General features: G+C 42.7%; 1 protein-coding gene across 4 annotated transcripts in view; it reads left to right on the top strand.

The window, feature by feature from the left end:
* RGL1 (ral guanine nucleotide dissociation stimulator like 1) overlaps window positions 1-13,346 on the top strand; it is a 287,354-nt gene that overhangs the window by 249,376 nt on the left and 24,632 nt on the right. For all 4 annotated transcript variants that reach the window (XM_053605796.1, XM_053605793.1, XM_053605795.1 and 1 more), the window contains 4 exons: window positions 1,769-1,853; window positions 7,079-7,168; window positions 9,635-9,721; window positions 11,288-11,320. In XM_053605796.1, the coding sequence (XP_053461771.1) occupies window positions 1,769-1,853; window positions 7,079-7,168; window positions 9,635-9,721; window positions 11,288-11,320 (295 nt within the window). The remainder of the gene's footprint in view (window positions 1-1,768; window positions 1,854-7,078; window positions 7,169-9,634; window positions 9,722-11,287; window positions 11,321-13,346) is intronic.

Genomic DNA, 13,346 nt, shown 5'->3' with positions numbered 1-13,346 from the left:
GTGGCAGGATCATAGCTCACTGCAGCCTCAAACTCCTGGGCTCAAGGGATCCTCACACCTTAGCCTCCTGAGTAGCTGGGACTACAGTCATGTGCCACTACACTCGGCTAATTTTCTTTATTATTATTATTATTTTTTTGTATAGTTAGGGTCTCACTGTGTTGCCCAGGCTGGTCTCAGACTCCTGGCCTGTAAGCCATCCTCCCTCCTCAGGCACCCAAAATACAGGGATTACAGGCCTGAGCCACTGTGCCTGACCTGGATGGCTTTTTAAAGTAACTATTTTTAAAAAACGAACAAAATCCCCTCAAAGCTGCATTCTGCACATTGTGAATATCTGGTTTGTTTCTCGGTTGGTTGATGTTTCAGCAGGGACACTGTAGAAGTGTCACGGTTCCTTAGAGAAGATACTTCCATACCAGCTTTCCATGTTCCCCGTTGCTAAATTCGAGGGACAGAGTTATGAAGTCTTACTATGTTACCACTTTTCTTTATAATCCTCTTCATTTCTATCTTTCAGTAGACAGAGAGGACATCTATTTATTTCACTTTATTTAGGGCCACATGAAATTAAGTTCTTAGTTATTTTCTCAGACCCTTTAATAGTTTCTTTGTTAAAAGAGTAATATTACACTCTGTTGTAAAATAAACAGCTCTTAACAATAGCTTTTTCACGATAATGAAAATGCCCTGTTGTTATACTGCCTCTGCTAGTTCTTTTTTTTTTTTTTTTTTTAGTTTTTGGCTGGGGCTGGGTTTGAACCCACCACCTCCGGCATATGGGGCTGGCGCCCCACTCCTTTGAGCCATAGTCGCCGCCCCTTGCCTCTAGTAGTTCTTTGCCTGCAGAATCATCATCCCTAGTAACTCAGGAGGGGCATGCAGAACAGGAGGAGGCTTGGGAGCTATGGCGGGCAGAGCAGGTGCTCTCTGCGAGGTCTCACTCCCATGGTAGTTCCGTTCGGGGGCCGTCGTGCGTCCATCGTGCAAGCCAGAAAATTGAAGCCCAGGAAAGCTCAGCAACTTGTTTGAGCTCACTCAGAAAGCGAGTGGCAGAGTTGGCATTTGGACCCAGCCCATAGGCTGCAGAGCCTCAAGTACTTCCACCATTCTGCTCTGCCTCTTGAGTATAAGCACACTGGTCTGTGATTCAGAAAATGTGGGTTTATACCTGCAAATCTCAGCAGTTACTAATTGGACACTTGGGCATATCCCCGGCCTTGACGTCTTTTTCTCTGGGCGGGGCAGGTGAGCTCTCCAGTGCTACTGGGCTTTGCGTGTGTTGCTAACTCACTGAATAGGACGTGTCTCAGGTGAACACCTTGATGCCCCAACTGATGAATAGTCCTTTTTTTATGATTATAACAGGCGTAGTTACAAAATAGACCTCTCTTCACACAGGTGGCTACGTCTACCTTAAAAAAAAATAGAAGCCACCCGCATAAAGAAATTCATCGGTTTCACCTGGGCTCGCGTTGCCCGCCACTCCAGAGTCAGTACAGTTCCTTCATAGACATAGGGACTGAGGGCAGCTGAGTGGGAAGGCATCCTGGTGATAATTCTCAGATGAGTCATTCCTATCAGGACACCTCATAGGTCTTCATCACTGTTCTCCCAGGTCCTGTTCATCCTTCATGTCTGAACTTTCAGACAGTGTGGACTGTTCCTTTTCTGGAAGCCCTCCTTGACACTCTCAGTTGAAGCGAGACCTCGTGGTAGGCTTTTCCTAACTCTTCGTCATTAATATTCTCTCAATCTCTCTTCACAGGGACCGAATGCTGATGTTTGAAGAACTTTCAGATATCTTCTCAGACCATAATAACCATTTGACCAGCCGGGAACTCCTGATGAAGGTGAGACTCTTAGTGAGGGTACTGGCTAGCAGGTTAATATCTCTGGAATCTATTCGAGGGAAGAGTAAGGGCCCCTTAAATTCCTTCATCCCCACCCCTGCTCCCAAGTCTAAAGTGATTAGAAAACAGATTTTTTTTTTTTTAATGCAGAATCTAAGGAACTTCAGAAGAGTCAAGAAGTCCAGTTGCACTTTCTTCTTCTACCCTCTTTAGCTTCCCTGTTTTGCAACCAGATTGTGAAACTGGAGTCTGTATGTGTACCTCCCGAACAAGCTACTCTGCTGGCAGTTAGGTGGGTCAGAGGCCCTGGAATATTTCTTTTCAGCAAAATATCTCCCAGAATGACAGAGGCCGAGCCTGCACTTCCACATCCTTCATTTGGACTGAATTGCACAATCTGTCAGTCAGCAGTATTTATTGAACACCAGATGCGAGCTTGCTTCTGAACTGCGTGCTGGGCGACAGTATAGCTTGGTTCATTTGCTTTCTCCAGACATTTGTTGAATGCCTGATTTTTGTAAAGCATTGAACCTGCTTCTACAGATAGGAAGATAATGAGCACAGACCCTCTTTCCCGGAGGTCACTTGCTAGTTGGGGAATATAGACTCTAAACAAGGAGAAGTAGTCAAACAAAGACAACAGGTTGTGTGTAATCACCAGAGGGGAACTAGGATAGGCCCGATACTATCCTCACAGCCTTTCTGTAAGGTGGATTTTATCATCATCATTTTGCAGATAGCCAAGACTCAGAGAGGGAAGAAACATCCCCTAAGGCACACAGCTGAGAAGTGGTAGAGCTAAAATGTGACTCCAACCTGGGAGACTCCAAAACCTGTGCTTTTATCACTAAGGCATAAAGTTATTTCTTCTGACTGTTTGGGAGTTAGGGGCAGGGTGGATCAGGTATAGCTTCATAGAGAAGGCAAATTGCACTGATTCAGATATAAGTTAAGCACTCCTCGTGCGGCAGGTGTTAAGAGATGAAACCATATTGCAGGCAGTCTCTGATCGTAAAGGGATTATAGTCTCATGGGGGAGGTAGATAAGCAGCCATTTATCAAGTGTCCTACTCATAATGAGAAGCCCTGAACTAGGCAATTAGAAGAAGGAATCCTTGTCTTTAATGTCCTATTCTGTAAATTGGGGACAGTAATAATATTTGTTCTATTGATCTCATAAAATTGTTTTGAAGATTGACTACAGTAAAATATTTGAAAGCACTATGCAAATATAAGTTGCACATTCGTATTTGTTCATGTTCATATTTGATGAGGTATATACATGTTAAACCCCAAGTATGCATAACCAGTGAAAATGAGTAGAGTACAAGCTGCATACTCACGTTAGGGAGGACACTGGAGGAGGAATACAAGTCAAGTGGAGGTGGGGTTACCAAGAAAAGGTATCCAGGGGATAATTCTTAGATAGTTGTTCCTATCAGGGTGTCTCGTAGGTCTTCATCACTGTTCTCCTAGGTCCTGTTCAGCCTTCATGTCTCAGTGCAGACTCTTCTTTTTCTGGAAGCCCTCCTTGACACTGTCCAGTCTGATTAAGTACCTTCCCATGTGCCCCAGGAGAAGCCATCATGCCTCCATCCTGGCACTTGTCACATGTTTTATTGGAATTGCCTTTATACTTAATCCATCTCCCTATTGTCCCATTAGCCTCTTGCAGGCAAGAATTGTGTCTACCTTCCTCACTTTTGTATCCCTAATGCTCCCACGGTGCCTGGCTTGTAGTAAGTATTTAGAAACTACGGCTTGACCGCATGACCTGATGGTGATATCATTCACATGACTTTTGCACTGTGCCCACTGTAAGCCCTTCTTGGTGTAGATGACATGGGCAGGGCTGTTTATGCTGACATCTGACTTTAGATTTGGACTCCCCGATTACCTGCACACTAAACAATGCTTGCTGAGATGGCTTCACATCCCCCTGGATTTGCATTCTTTAAATGGAAACCCATCTGGCTGGAAGGAGATGGCTTAGTGGTCTCCCCGTCAGCAGTCTGGAACTAGACTAACCGGAGCCACACATTCAACTCCCAATAGCCCCGAGTCGTCCTTCTAACAGAGATAAATTGAATACCGGCTCATTGCCTGGTGGCAGTCTTCTGGCTGAAACCTTAGACGCAAAGCCATATCTAGACATAAAAGATCCCATAAACCTTTCAATGTAGAAGTCACTCCAGTACTCTGAGTTAAATTTCTTATATATGGCTCAGATCCCAAAGAAATGAAAACCTTGGCTATGAGTTCATGTGGTCTGTGCATTATCGTTAACGACAGTGGAATGCTCTGCTTGGTCCATATCTGTGGTATGTATTTAAAGTCCTTTCCAGTCATCTTTATTAATCATTCTTCATATGAAGTATGTAATTGTAGTTGTTAATTCTCAGCACAGTTGTTAAAAAAAAAAAAGAAAAATGAATCAGAGTACTCAATTAGGTTCTCCAAAGAGCCGCTAAGAAAAACTACTGGCCTCTATTTGAAATGTGTTACTCCTGGACTAGTACTGATCTTAGTGTTAGATGACCTAGATTTCTCTTTTATTTCTGGGAGGATATAATTGTCATTTATACATGTTAAAATATGGCCCAGGCAACATAATTGGTAAATATTGTGGTTTTCCTTTTAATTGTTGAAAAAAGTTTTTATTTCTTCTTGAAGATTATCTTAAACCTGTTATGTTCTTAAGATTTCTAAAACTTTAAAGTGGGAGAATTGTAGAGACCACAAATTTCAAAACAGAAAGAAAGCAGAATACCACAAATTCTTCCTGGTTCCTGTGACTCTCGGTGAGAATTTTCCCTGGTTGAGTTGATTTAAACAACAGAAAGAAAGCCCCCCAGCAGTTCAGCCCTGGAGGAGATGTATGTTGGGCAAAGCTCTAAAAACACACTAAATGCAAATTCATGGCAGCAGGCTTAGAACTGTGCCAGCTCTGAGCAATAATCACCAGTAGCTTTTAAGTTATAATTTAACCAATGTTTATTGAGATGGATTTAGCGCCTAGTAGACAAAGTCCTTCTAGACCGAGCAGAAGAGGTCCCTTTGGGGCCTAGCAACAGCATGGGTAAGGGCAGTTGAACTCTACTAAATGTGGAGATAGAGCAAAGGTGAGGCTTGGGTAAGACATTCATGCTAGGGAGAAAGGAGGAGAGGTGAAAGGGAGAGGAAGCAGGAGATTGATGGAGGGAGAGGGAGAGTTTTGAAAGTCATCCACCCATAGGTGATGATTAAAGTCATGGGACTGGATCGTATTTCCAAAGATGTGAGTAGAGTGAAAAACAAGAGAATGACTTTGACAGGAAGAAGAGTCACTAAGAGCAGATGAGGATGAGCAGCGCGGGAGGCAGGGGGCATGGACCAGGGCCACGACGTCACAGAGGCTGGTGGGGAGTCTCAAGAAGATTGAGAGCGCTGGTGTTGTGAGAACTGGAAGAGCAGAGGGCCTTGGAAGGAAAAAGCTGAAACTGCTGGATGTGGCAACGGTGTATATAAATGGGTTTTCAGCGGACAGCTCATTTAGAAGAACTGGCACTGGTCAGTCTTTGTAGTGCTCCAGCCAGAGGTGGAATCTCATTCTCTCAGGAAGACATGAAATCAACAAGTGTTTTTTAGTTCTCTAATCCAGGTCTTCATCTCTCCTGACAGTGAGAAGGTTGTCCTTTTTAAATATCCCTCACATCTCTGTTTATCTGTGATTCTTAGGTGCTTTTAACTTTTCAGAAGGCCTCATTAAGAATTTTAGGTATGTCTATAGTAATTTCCATCCATTATTCCTCTGCCATGAGAGAGAGGGCGGAAGGAAGCAGAAGGGCCCGTATACTGGGAAGAGGCGAGCACGTCCATCCATGTTAAACAGAACTGACTTCTCACTCCAGTCACATTCTCAAGAATTTCAGAGGACTCACAGCCGCCTAGCGCAGGAAAGGGCACATGTTAGGCTGCGTTAACTCATCCCTGGGAAAAACTGTAAGTGGGAGATCTTTAAATGGTTAACTCTCCTTATTATCAGCATTTGTGATGGGGGAGAACTTAAATAGGTAATGAGTCACGATGCTCCTGGGAGCTGAGTTAAGGCTGGTGAGTGATAGACTGTATCAGTACCTTCCTGCCATCAGCAAGTTCAGTCACTGGAAAAGAATCTTCTGGAGTTGTACAGTAGTGGAAGGTCACGTGCTGTGTAATGAGATAAATCTCAAGAAAACCGACTAAGGAAAATGAATATAGATGTTCTACACTCCTGGGTTATGAAATTGACCCCTCATTCATGCGGTTCCTGGAAAATGAGAACTTAACAAGACCCTGAAACCACAAAACTGCAAATACTTTATGTTCAGTCAGCAAACTCCTGGTTAGTCATGACAGAGAAGAGTTGGTTGTTACAACAAGCAGCAGCAGAAGGGGTAGCCATCTGTCCTCAGACGCCAGGAGGAAGGATTGATTTGCAAGAGTTCCAAACCTGCGAGGCAACTTAGGAGAATTGTTTGGGGGGGAGGGAAAAAATGTGCGAAGGCCCGGCTTTCATGGATTGGGGACGTACCACAATATTGGACTTCCTCAGAAAACTTCCGGTGCAAAAGTTTCATTTAACTAAGAAATACCACAGAAATAGTCCCTTTCTTTCACAGAATGCTGGCATACCCATTTCAAGCCAAGACCAAGAAATCACAAAATGTACAGAGGAAGAGATCTTCATTTCCAGGACATCTGATTACCCTGAGTGAAATGTGGGATATGTAAAAATATCTCCAGTTCTGGGAATTGCCTGCCCCGCGTTGATGACTGATTTTATGTAGTATAACCATGTCGAGTATTCGTTTTCTTTTCTTTTTTTAAAGTTTCAGATTAATATGAGGGTACAACGATTAGGTTACACTGTTTGCATTTGTTAGGTAAAGTCCCTGTGGTAGTTGTGTCCTGCACCCAGGAGGTGTGCCGTGTACCCTTACACTGTGCCCCTTAGGTGGGACCACACCAAATCAAGTCAAGTCTTCTAATAAAGTAGGGTCAACACAGGATAATCCAGGAACACCAGCCTCATTACAAATGGACCACTCGCAACACACCAGCCAAACATTTGCATAGCACTGCGTGAGAGCCAGTGGGAGGCCTCTTCACGTTGTGTGGTCGTGTGTCAACAATTAGGTGCCCCTTCCCTCTCTCCAGCATGGCATCCCCCCCCACTCTCCTCTGTGTGTCCTTCTGTTTCTTAGGAAGGAACCTCAAAATTTGCAAACCTGGACAGCAGTGTGAAAGAAAACCAGAAGCGTACTCAGAGGCGGCTTCAGCTGCAGAAAGACATGGTATGACTGACGCTCATTCTCCCTGACAGCCCACAGGGACGGGCCTGTGTGGAGGCTGGGCTCCTGCATGGCACCTGCACCTTCCGTCTCCAGGGTACCAGGCTTTCAAGGAGGGTCGCCCACTCCCTACCTCATTTGCCTTCATCAGCAGCCCTAGAAGGTCTGTAGGTTATTACCCTCCTTCTACCCAGGGGCAAGTAAGCACAGAGTTGCAAATCCTGTTTTCTGGAGCAGCTTTTTCTGAAGGGAAGGGAAGGCTCCAGCAGGCGGACTTCCCTCCTTCTTGCTGACTCTTCTGCCCACTCCTGCACTTAGAAACTGCTGCTCCCAGGAGGACGCAGTCTTTATATTCAGAGATCTTTTCATTTGTTCTAAATCCTTTACTCTTTACTCACCATTGATCGGCTCTCCTTAACTAAACCCAAGGACTAACTGAATCTTTCTAGTTTTACGTGGCTCACGCCTATAACTCTAGCACTCTTGGAAACTGAGGCAAGTGGATTGTCTAAACTTACGGGTTTGAGACCAGCCTGAGCAAGAGTGAGACCTCATCTCTAAAAATAGCCGGGCATCGTGGCAGGTGCCTATAATCTCAGCTACTTGGGAGTCTGAGGCAAGAGAATCACTTGAGTCCAGGAATTTGAAGTTGCTGTGAGCTGTGACGCCACAGCCCTCTACCAAGGGCAACAAAGTGAGACTCTGTCTCCCCAAAAAAAAAAAAAAAACTCAAAAGAGTGTCATACCTCCCTTCTTAAGACAGAAAGGTAGTTAGGATCATCCTCAGTTTCACTTTAAACTCCTAACTTTTAGCATAAAGAGGGAAAAAACAGAGTGAGGAGATCAGAGATCGACAAAGTAAATATTCTCATTCCTGCTTTGAGAGGATTTTCTCTTCCCTTGGAAGCTGAACATGCATCAGAAATGCTTTTGGATGATAGGACTCTTCTGTAACAAAAAGCCTATAAAATATTCAGTGTTTCAAACTTGTTTGGTTGTTCAAAGACAAGTTAAAAATAGCTGTTGCCAAAAAGAAAAGAATAGATTATTTTAGTTCTGGATGAGACCTTGTACACATACTGGGGAAGGACACGCTGTAGCTGACAGTGAGTTCCTAAAGGACAAAGCCCTTCTTGGTGTGAACCTCACAGAACAGTTCTGGCTGGGGAAGCAGCCTGCCATGTGCCAAGCAGCCTGGCTTTGCCCTGGTTGAGCCTTTGTGTTCCTGCTGGAGTTTCTGTAAGTGCCTTAATGAAATTTAGAATAAGAAGACCGTGGGAGCCCCTTTTAATTTTTTCTGCAGAAGGGTTAGTGCCTTGGCAGCTTTGCGGAGAACAGACATGATTTCCAAAGCGCTCTTGATATATAGAATATGCCTCGGTAGAATTGCCTCCACTGTCATTTCCAAAAGGAAATAAAAGAAAAAATAACCTTTTTATTTTGGAATAATTTTAAACTTATGGAAAAGCAGCAAAGCCAGTACATAGTATTTCTGTAAACCCCCACCACATTTCCCCCATTGTGAAGTCTTCTGTAACCTTGGTACACCTGTCAGTGCTGAGAAACTGGCGTTAACACTACTAACTGAAATCCACACTTTATTTGGACTGCACCATTTTCCTTTAGTATCTCACCTGTTCCAGGACCCGATTTGGCTCACCACACCACATATAGTAGTCATATCAATCTAGTCTCTCCTGTTCTGTGACCATTTCCTAGTCTTTTGTTTTTTATGACCTTCACATCTTAAGGAGCCCTGTTCAAGTTGCTTGTAGAATGATCCACAGTGTAGGTTTGTTCGTTGTTTTTCTGGTAATCAGACTGAGGTGATGGGCTTTTGGAAAGACTGTCACAGATATGAAGTGCCCTTCTTGTCACATCCTATCAAGGGGCGAGGAGGGTATCAGCCTGATATCTGCTGTCACACTGATGGTGCCGTTAGTGATGTTTAACTTTATCACTTGGTGTGAGGAGAGTTTGCCAGGTTTTCCTTAAAAGTCACTGCTTTTCTCTTTTCCTCCTCTATTCTTTGAAAGTAAATCTTAGCCCCACGGGTCATTTCAATAGTGACACTGCAGACTTTCAGGGTTCATACTTGTCCACTGAACCAGTGATGAGGTCATCTCTACCCAGGGCCATTCCAAACTTCCAGGAGTGTCCACATGCTCTGAAATGGAGCAGAGGTCTCTCTGACCTGAACACGTTTGCACATACCTGTATGATCTCTTAGCTTTGAGGTTCGGTTTTCAAGACTTTGAAAGTTAGACCTTAGAGAATATGGAGTTTCTATTCTATTTTTGTAGGGATTTTAAACATTTTGTTCATTCACGTGGTCCTTCATCCATTAACCTCCTTCATGAATGGCCCTCAATTAAGCCTCAAGTGGATCCTTTGGCTCCTGTGTGAAGATTATCAAACTTTAAACTTTTCAATAACAGTAAGGACAGCTTTGCTCTGATTGCTCCTCAGGGCATGATGCAGGGAACCGTGCCCTACCTGGGCACCTTCCTGACTGACCTGACCATGCTTGACACGGCCCTTCCAGACTACATCGAGGTGAGCTCCATGCAGGTGGTATAACTAGCCCCGTGGCCTTCTCATTGGAAACCCCCAACAGGAATTCACTTCTGTTGGTATCCATTGAGGGCCCATTATGCGCATGGTGTTCTGCTAGATGCCAGGAAGATACAAAGAACCCCCAAAATAACACACCACAAGTGGTTCAGAAATCTAGTGGAAGGCGTAGCATATCAAAGTAGCCAGTGTGAATGATGGTGGTAGTGGAAAGTTGAACAGAAATGCAGTGAGAAAACACAGAGGTCATGATTAATTCCTATGAGAGGATGTGATAAAAGGAACTTATGAAAGAGTGGGTTTGAGTGAGACCTTGATGTTGAGTTGGACCTTGGCAGACATTTCTACCTCGTAGGATAGGGAGTTAGTCAAATTTGTGAATTTTCAAGTATGAGTTTTGTTTTCTTCTTCTTTTCTTTCTCCCTTCCTCCCTCTCTTCCTCCCTCCCTCCTTCCCTCCCTCCCTCCCTCCCTTCCTTCCTTCCTTCCTTCCTTCCTTCCTTCCTTCCTTCCTTCCTCCCTCCCTCCCTCCCTCCCTCCCTCCCTCCTTCCTTCCTTCCTTCCTTCCTTCCCTCCTTCCTCCCTCCCTCCCTCCCTCCCCCCCCCTTTCTTTCTTTCTGTTCTCAGACACCTTTCTCTTTCTCGCCCTCTCTTTCTCTCTCCCGTGGTAGGAGAAAAGCCATGAAACCCAGTAAAAATAAGCAGCTTGCTAGTATGAGTAATAAAATACTGAGTGGAAATGAAATTTCAAATTTGAAATGATATTTAAGGATTGCTTATATATTTAAGTGTATTCTACCTCCATCATTATCATATGCAGTCACCCACTTTTATTGTATCATAATTAGGAGGAATGGACATTATTTTGCATATATCCACTTCTGAGCTTTCCAAATGTGTAGTGGTACATATTTATTCACTTTGCATTTCCCGAGTTCTGTACTGCATAACTCTTCACATCCTCTGCCTCAGCGTATCTCAGGAAACAGCCATCAGTGTTGGGGAATTTTGGGGAGTGACCAAAGATTTGGAAGTTAAATTAAGCCTCCTGAGAGTAGGAACTAAGGAGATGAAGAATTGAAACTCAGCTTCTTCATGATGCTGCAGAGAAATGACTTCCCTTGTGATAAACCATTGACAATTTGGTTTCTAGTATGAGTCAGTGACCATGTGTTTTGTTGCTTTTGGTCAGGGAAAAAGGTGGATTTGGAATATTTACTCAAGCTTTCATCTTTATGGGCTCTCAGAATATATTTAGATTCTGATTTGTAATTCTTTATATCATTGCTATTTTAGTTGATTTTAGACATTTGAAGAGATGCCTTTCTTGCCCTATTATAAATGAAAGGAGTATTTTTCTTGAAGCAAAAAGATGATTCTCTTCCTCCTTAGTAGCTATAATTCTAGTATCATTAATAATTGTGACTTTATCATGTCTTTGGTCTGTTTTAATGTGACCTAGAAACCACACAGGGCTATGTTTCAAAAGCAGCCTGGTTGGTAACTGTTTTGGTTTTTTTTGTTTTTTTTTTTTTTTAATTTCTTTCAGGGTGGACTGATAAACTTTGAGAAAAGGAGAAGGGTAAGTAGAAGTCTTGGCTGTGGTTTTCCATTTGACTTCATATGGGCATGAAAAAATGGAAGAAGTGGGACTTTAAGTTTCTTTGTAGAGGCAGAAAAAAAATGAATTAGCACTTACTGAACATTTATCATACACCATTGTGCTTGGCATGTTCCTGCACGTAATCCCCCAGGAGCCCTGTGAAGTAGGTTTTATCCTCAATTCAAAAGTGAAGAAACTAAAAAAAAAAAAAATAAAAACAAACAAACAAGAAAGTGAGGGAACTAGGACTCAGACGTTAAATAACTGGAGGGTCACCTGGTGGGCAGAGCCGGGGTTCACTTCTTGTTCTGACACTTCGCAGTTCCCCTTAGCCCTCCTCCACTCCTTTTTTTTTTTGCAGTTTTTGGCCAGGGCTGGGTTTGAACCCGCCACCTCCGGCATATGGGGCTAGTGCCCTACCCCTTTGAGCCACAGGCACCACCCCTTCCACTCCTTCTTTACAGTCAGCTTCACCAGGAACAAATTCACCCCTATAGTTAATAACAATGTATCGTATATTTAAAAATTACTGAGAGTACATTTTGTGTCCCCCACCACAAATAAATGATCAGTATAGGACGTAATTCATATGCTCATTATCTTGGTTTAGCCAGTCCACAATGTATACGTATTTCAAAACATCACAAATATATACAATGTTTAAATCTGTCATTTTACAGAAACAGGTTCTCCCTATTAAGGAGAAGGGGTTCCTGAAGAGTAAGTGGGTCTGTTTGAGAGAGGGAAGGAAATGGTCTTCATGGTTAGGCGTAGGTAATTATTCTTTTCCTTTCCTGTCAGCACGGGAAGGGGTGTTCAGTATCAATATGAATCTTTCTGTGGATAGAACAGTTCTGAACTGTGCTTAAAAAAAAAAAAACAGTTTTGAAAATTTGCTATGGTTTTTGTATTCAAATGGCATATTTAAGTAGATAATTAAAAGATTCAAAGGAAAATGAGGGAGCAAAATAATAACTCCACCTTCATTCCTCTCTAGTTGTTCTTCATGCTTTGATTTCACAGATATTTTCTATGTTCTCACACGAGGGGTTTGAGAATCGCAGCAGAGAAATAACCATAACGTTCACAGTCTGGGAGGGAGGAAGACAAATAAATAGACAATTATAATTCAGCCCCATAAGGGCTTGTGAGCAGAAGTCACGCATATTAAAGACGAAAACAGGTGGGATATCTATCTCCAACTTGGGGCTAGAGAAACTTCCAGAAGGAAGTGACATTGGAGTTAAAATCAAAAAGACGTAGAAGTGCTAACCAAGCGCTAACCAAGCCAAGCTCATCAGGAACAAGACATGAGCCTGGACAGGTGGAAGTTTTCCGTCCCTTGGGGCGTAGTCTGCTTTCTTCTTTAGCCTGATGATAAATATTCCTTGAGGATGCTCAGACCAAGGGCTGAGATCATTGGATGGAAAGTTGAGACCCAGAGAATCTGCCAGTTCTTGAGCTACTTCTTTCTTAATAATAAAACAAAAATAAATCAGTTACTGCCTCAGCAGTTACCCATCTTTGTCCTTTAACTTCAAAATAACCCTGAATGGTAATCTCTTTACCTTTAAGTCTGGGGTATTAAACTTCTGGAAGGTTTGAGTACAAAACCTAAAGCTAAAGTTTATGCCCATTGCTGACATTAAAAAAATGTTGTTTTTTTTAAATTGAAGCATCTTAAGGAAGTATAAATAATTTTGGACATAATTATATACTTGCCTCTCCGGTGAGTGTTAAAAGACTGAGTTAAATGATTTACGAGAGTAGTAAAAACCTCAGGATTTAGGAAATCTAAACATTCAAGTTTATGAGACCTTAGACTGTTTAGATATTTGGCTCTACCAAAACTTATTTATTGAAGAGTAAAGGTTGAAGAAGATGGGGAAGGAGAACTTGGGGGCTTCCTAACTTTAAAAGTGTATGTTTTCTTTATTTTTTAAGGAACAGAAAATTTTCATATATTTCATGAAGTACTTAGAACCTTAAAAAATAATGTTTCCAT

The sequence above is a fragment of the Nycticebus coucang genome, chromosome 10 (assembly GCF_027406575.1).
Source record: "Nycticebus coucang isolate mNycCou1 chromosome 10, mNycCou1.pri, whole genome shotgun sequence".
NCBI lineage: Eukaryota > Metazoa > Chordata > Mammalia > Primates > Lorisidae > Nycticebus > Nycticebus coucang.
The sequence above is the reverse complement of the archived record's forward strand: the minus strand, read 5'-3'. Positions and strand labels throughout refer to the sequence as shown.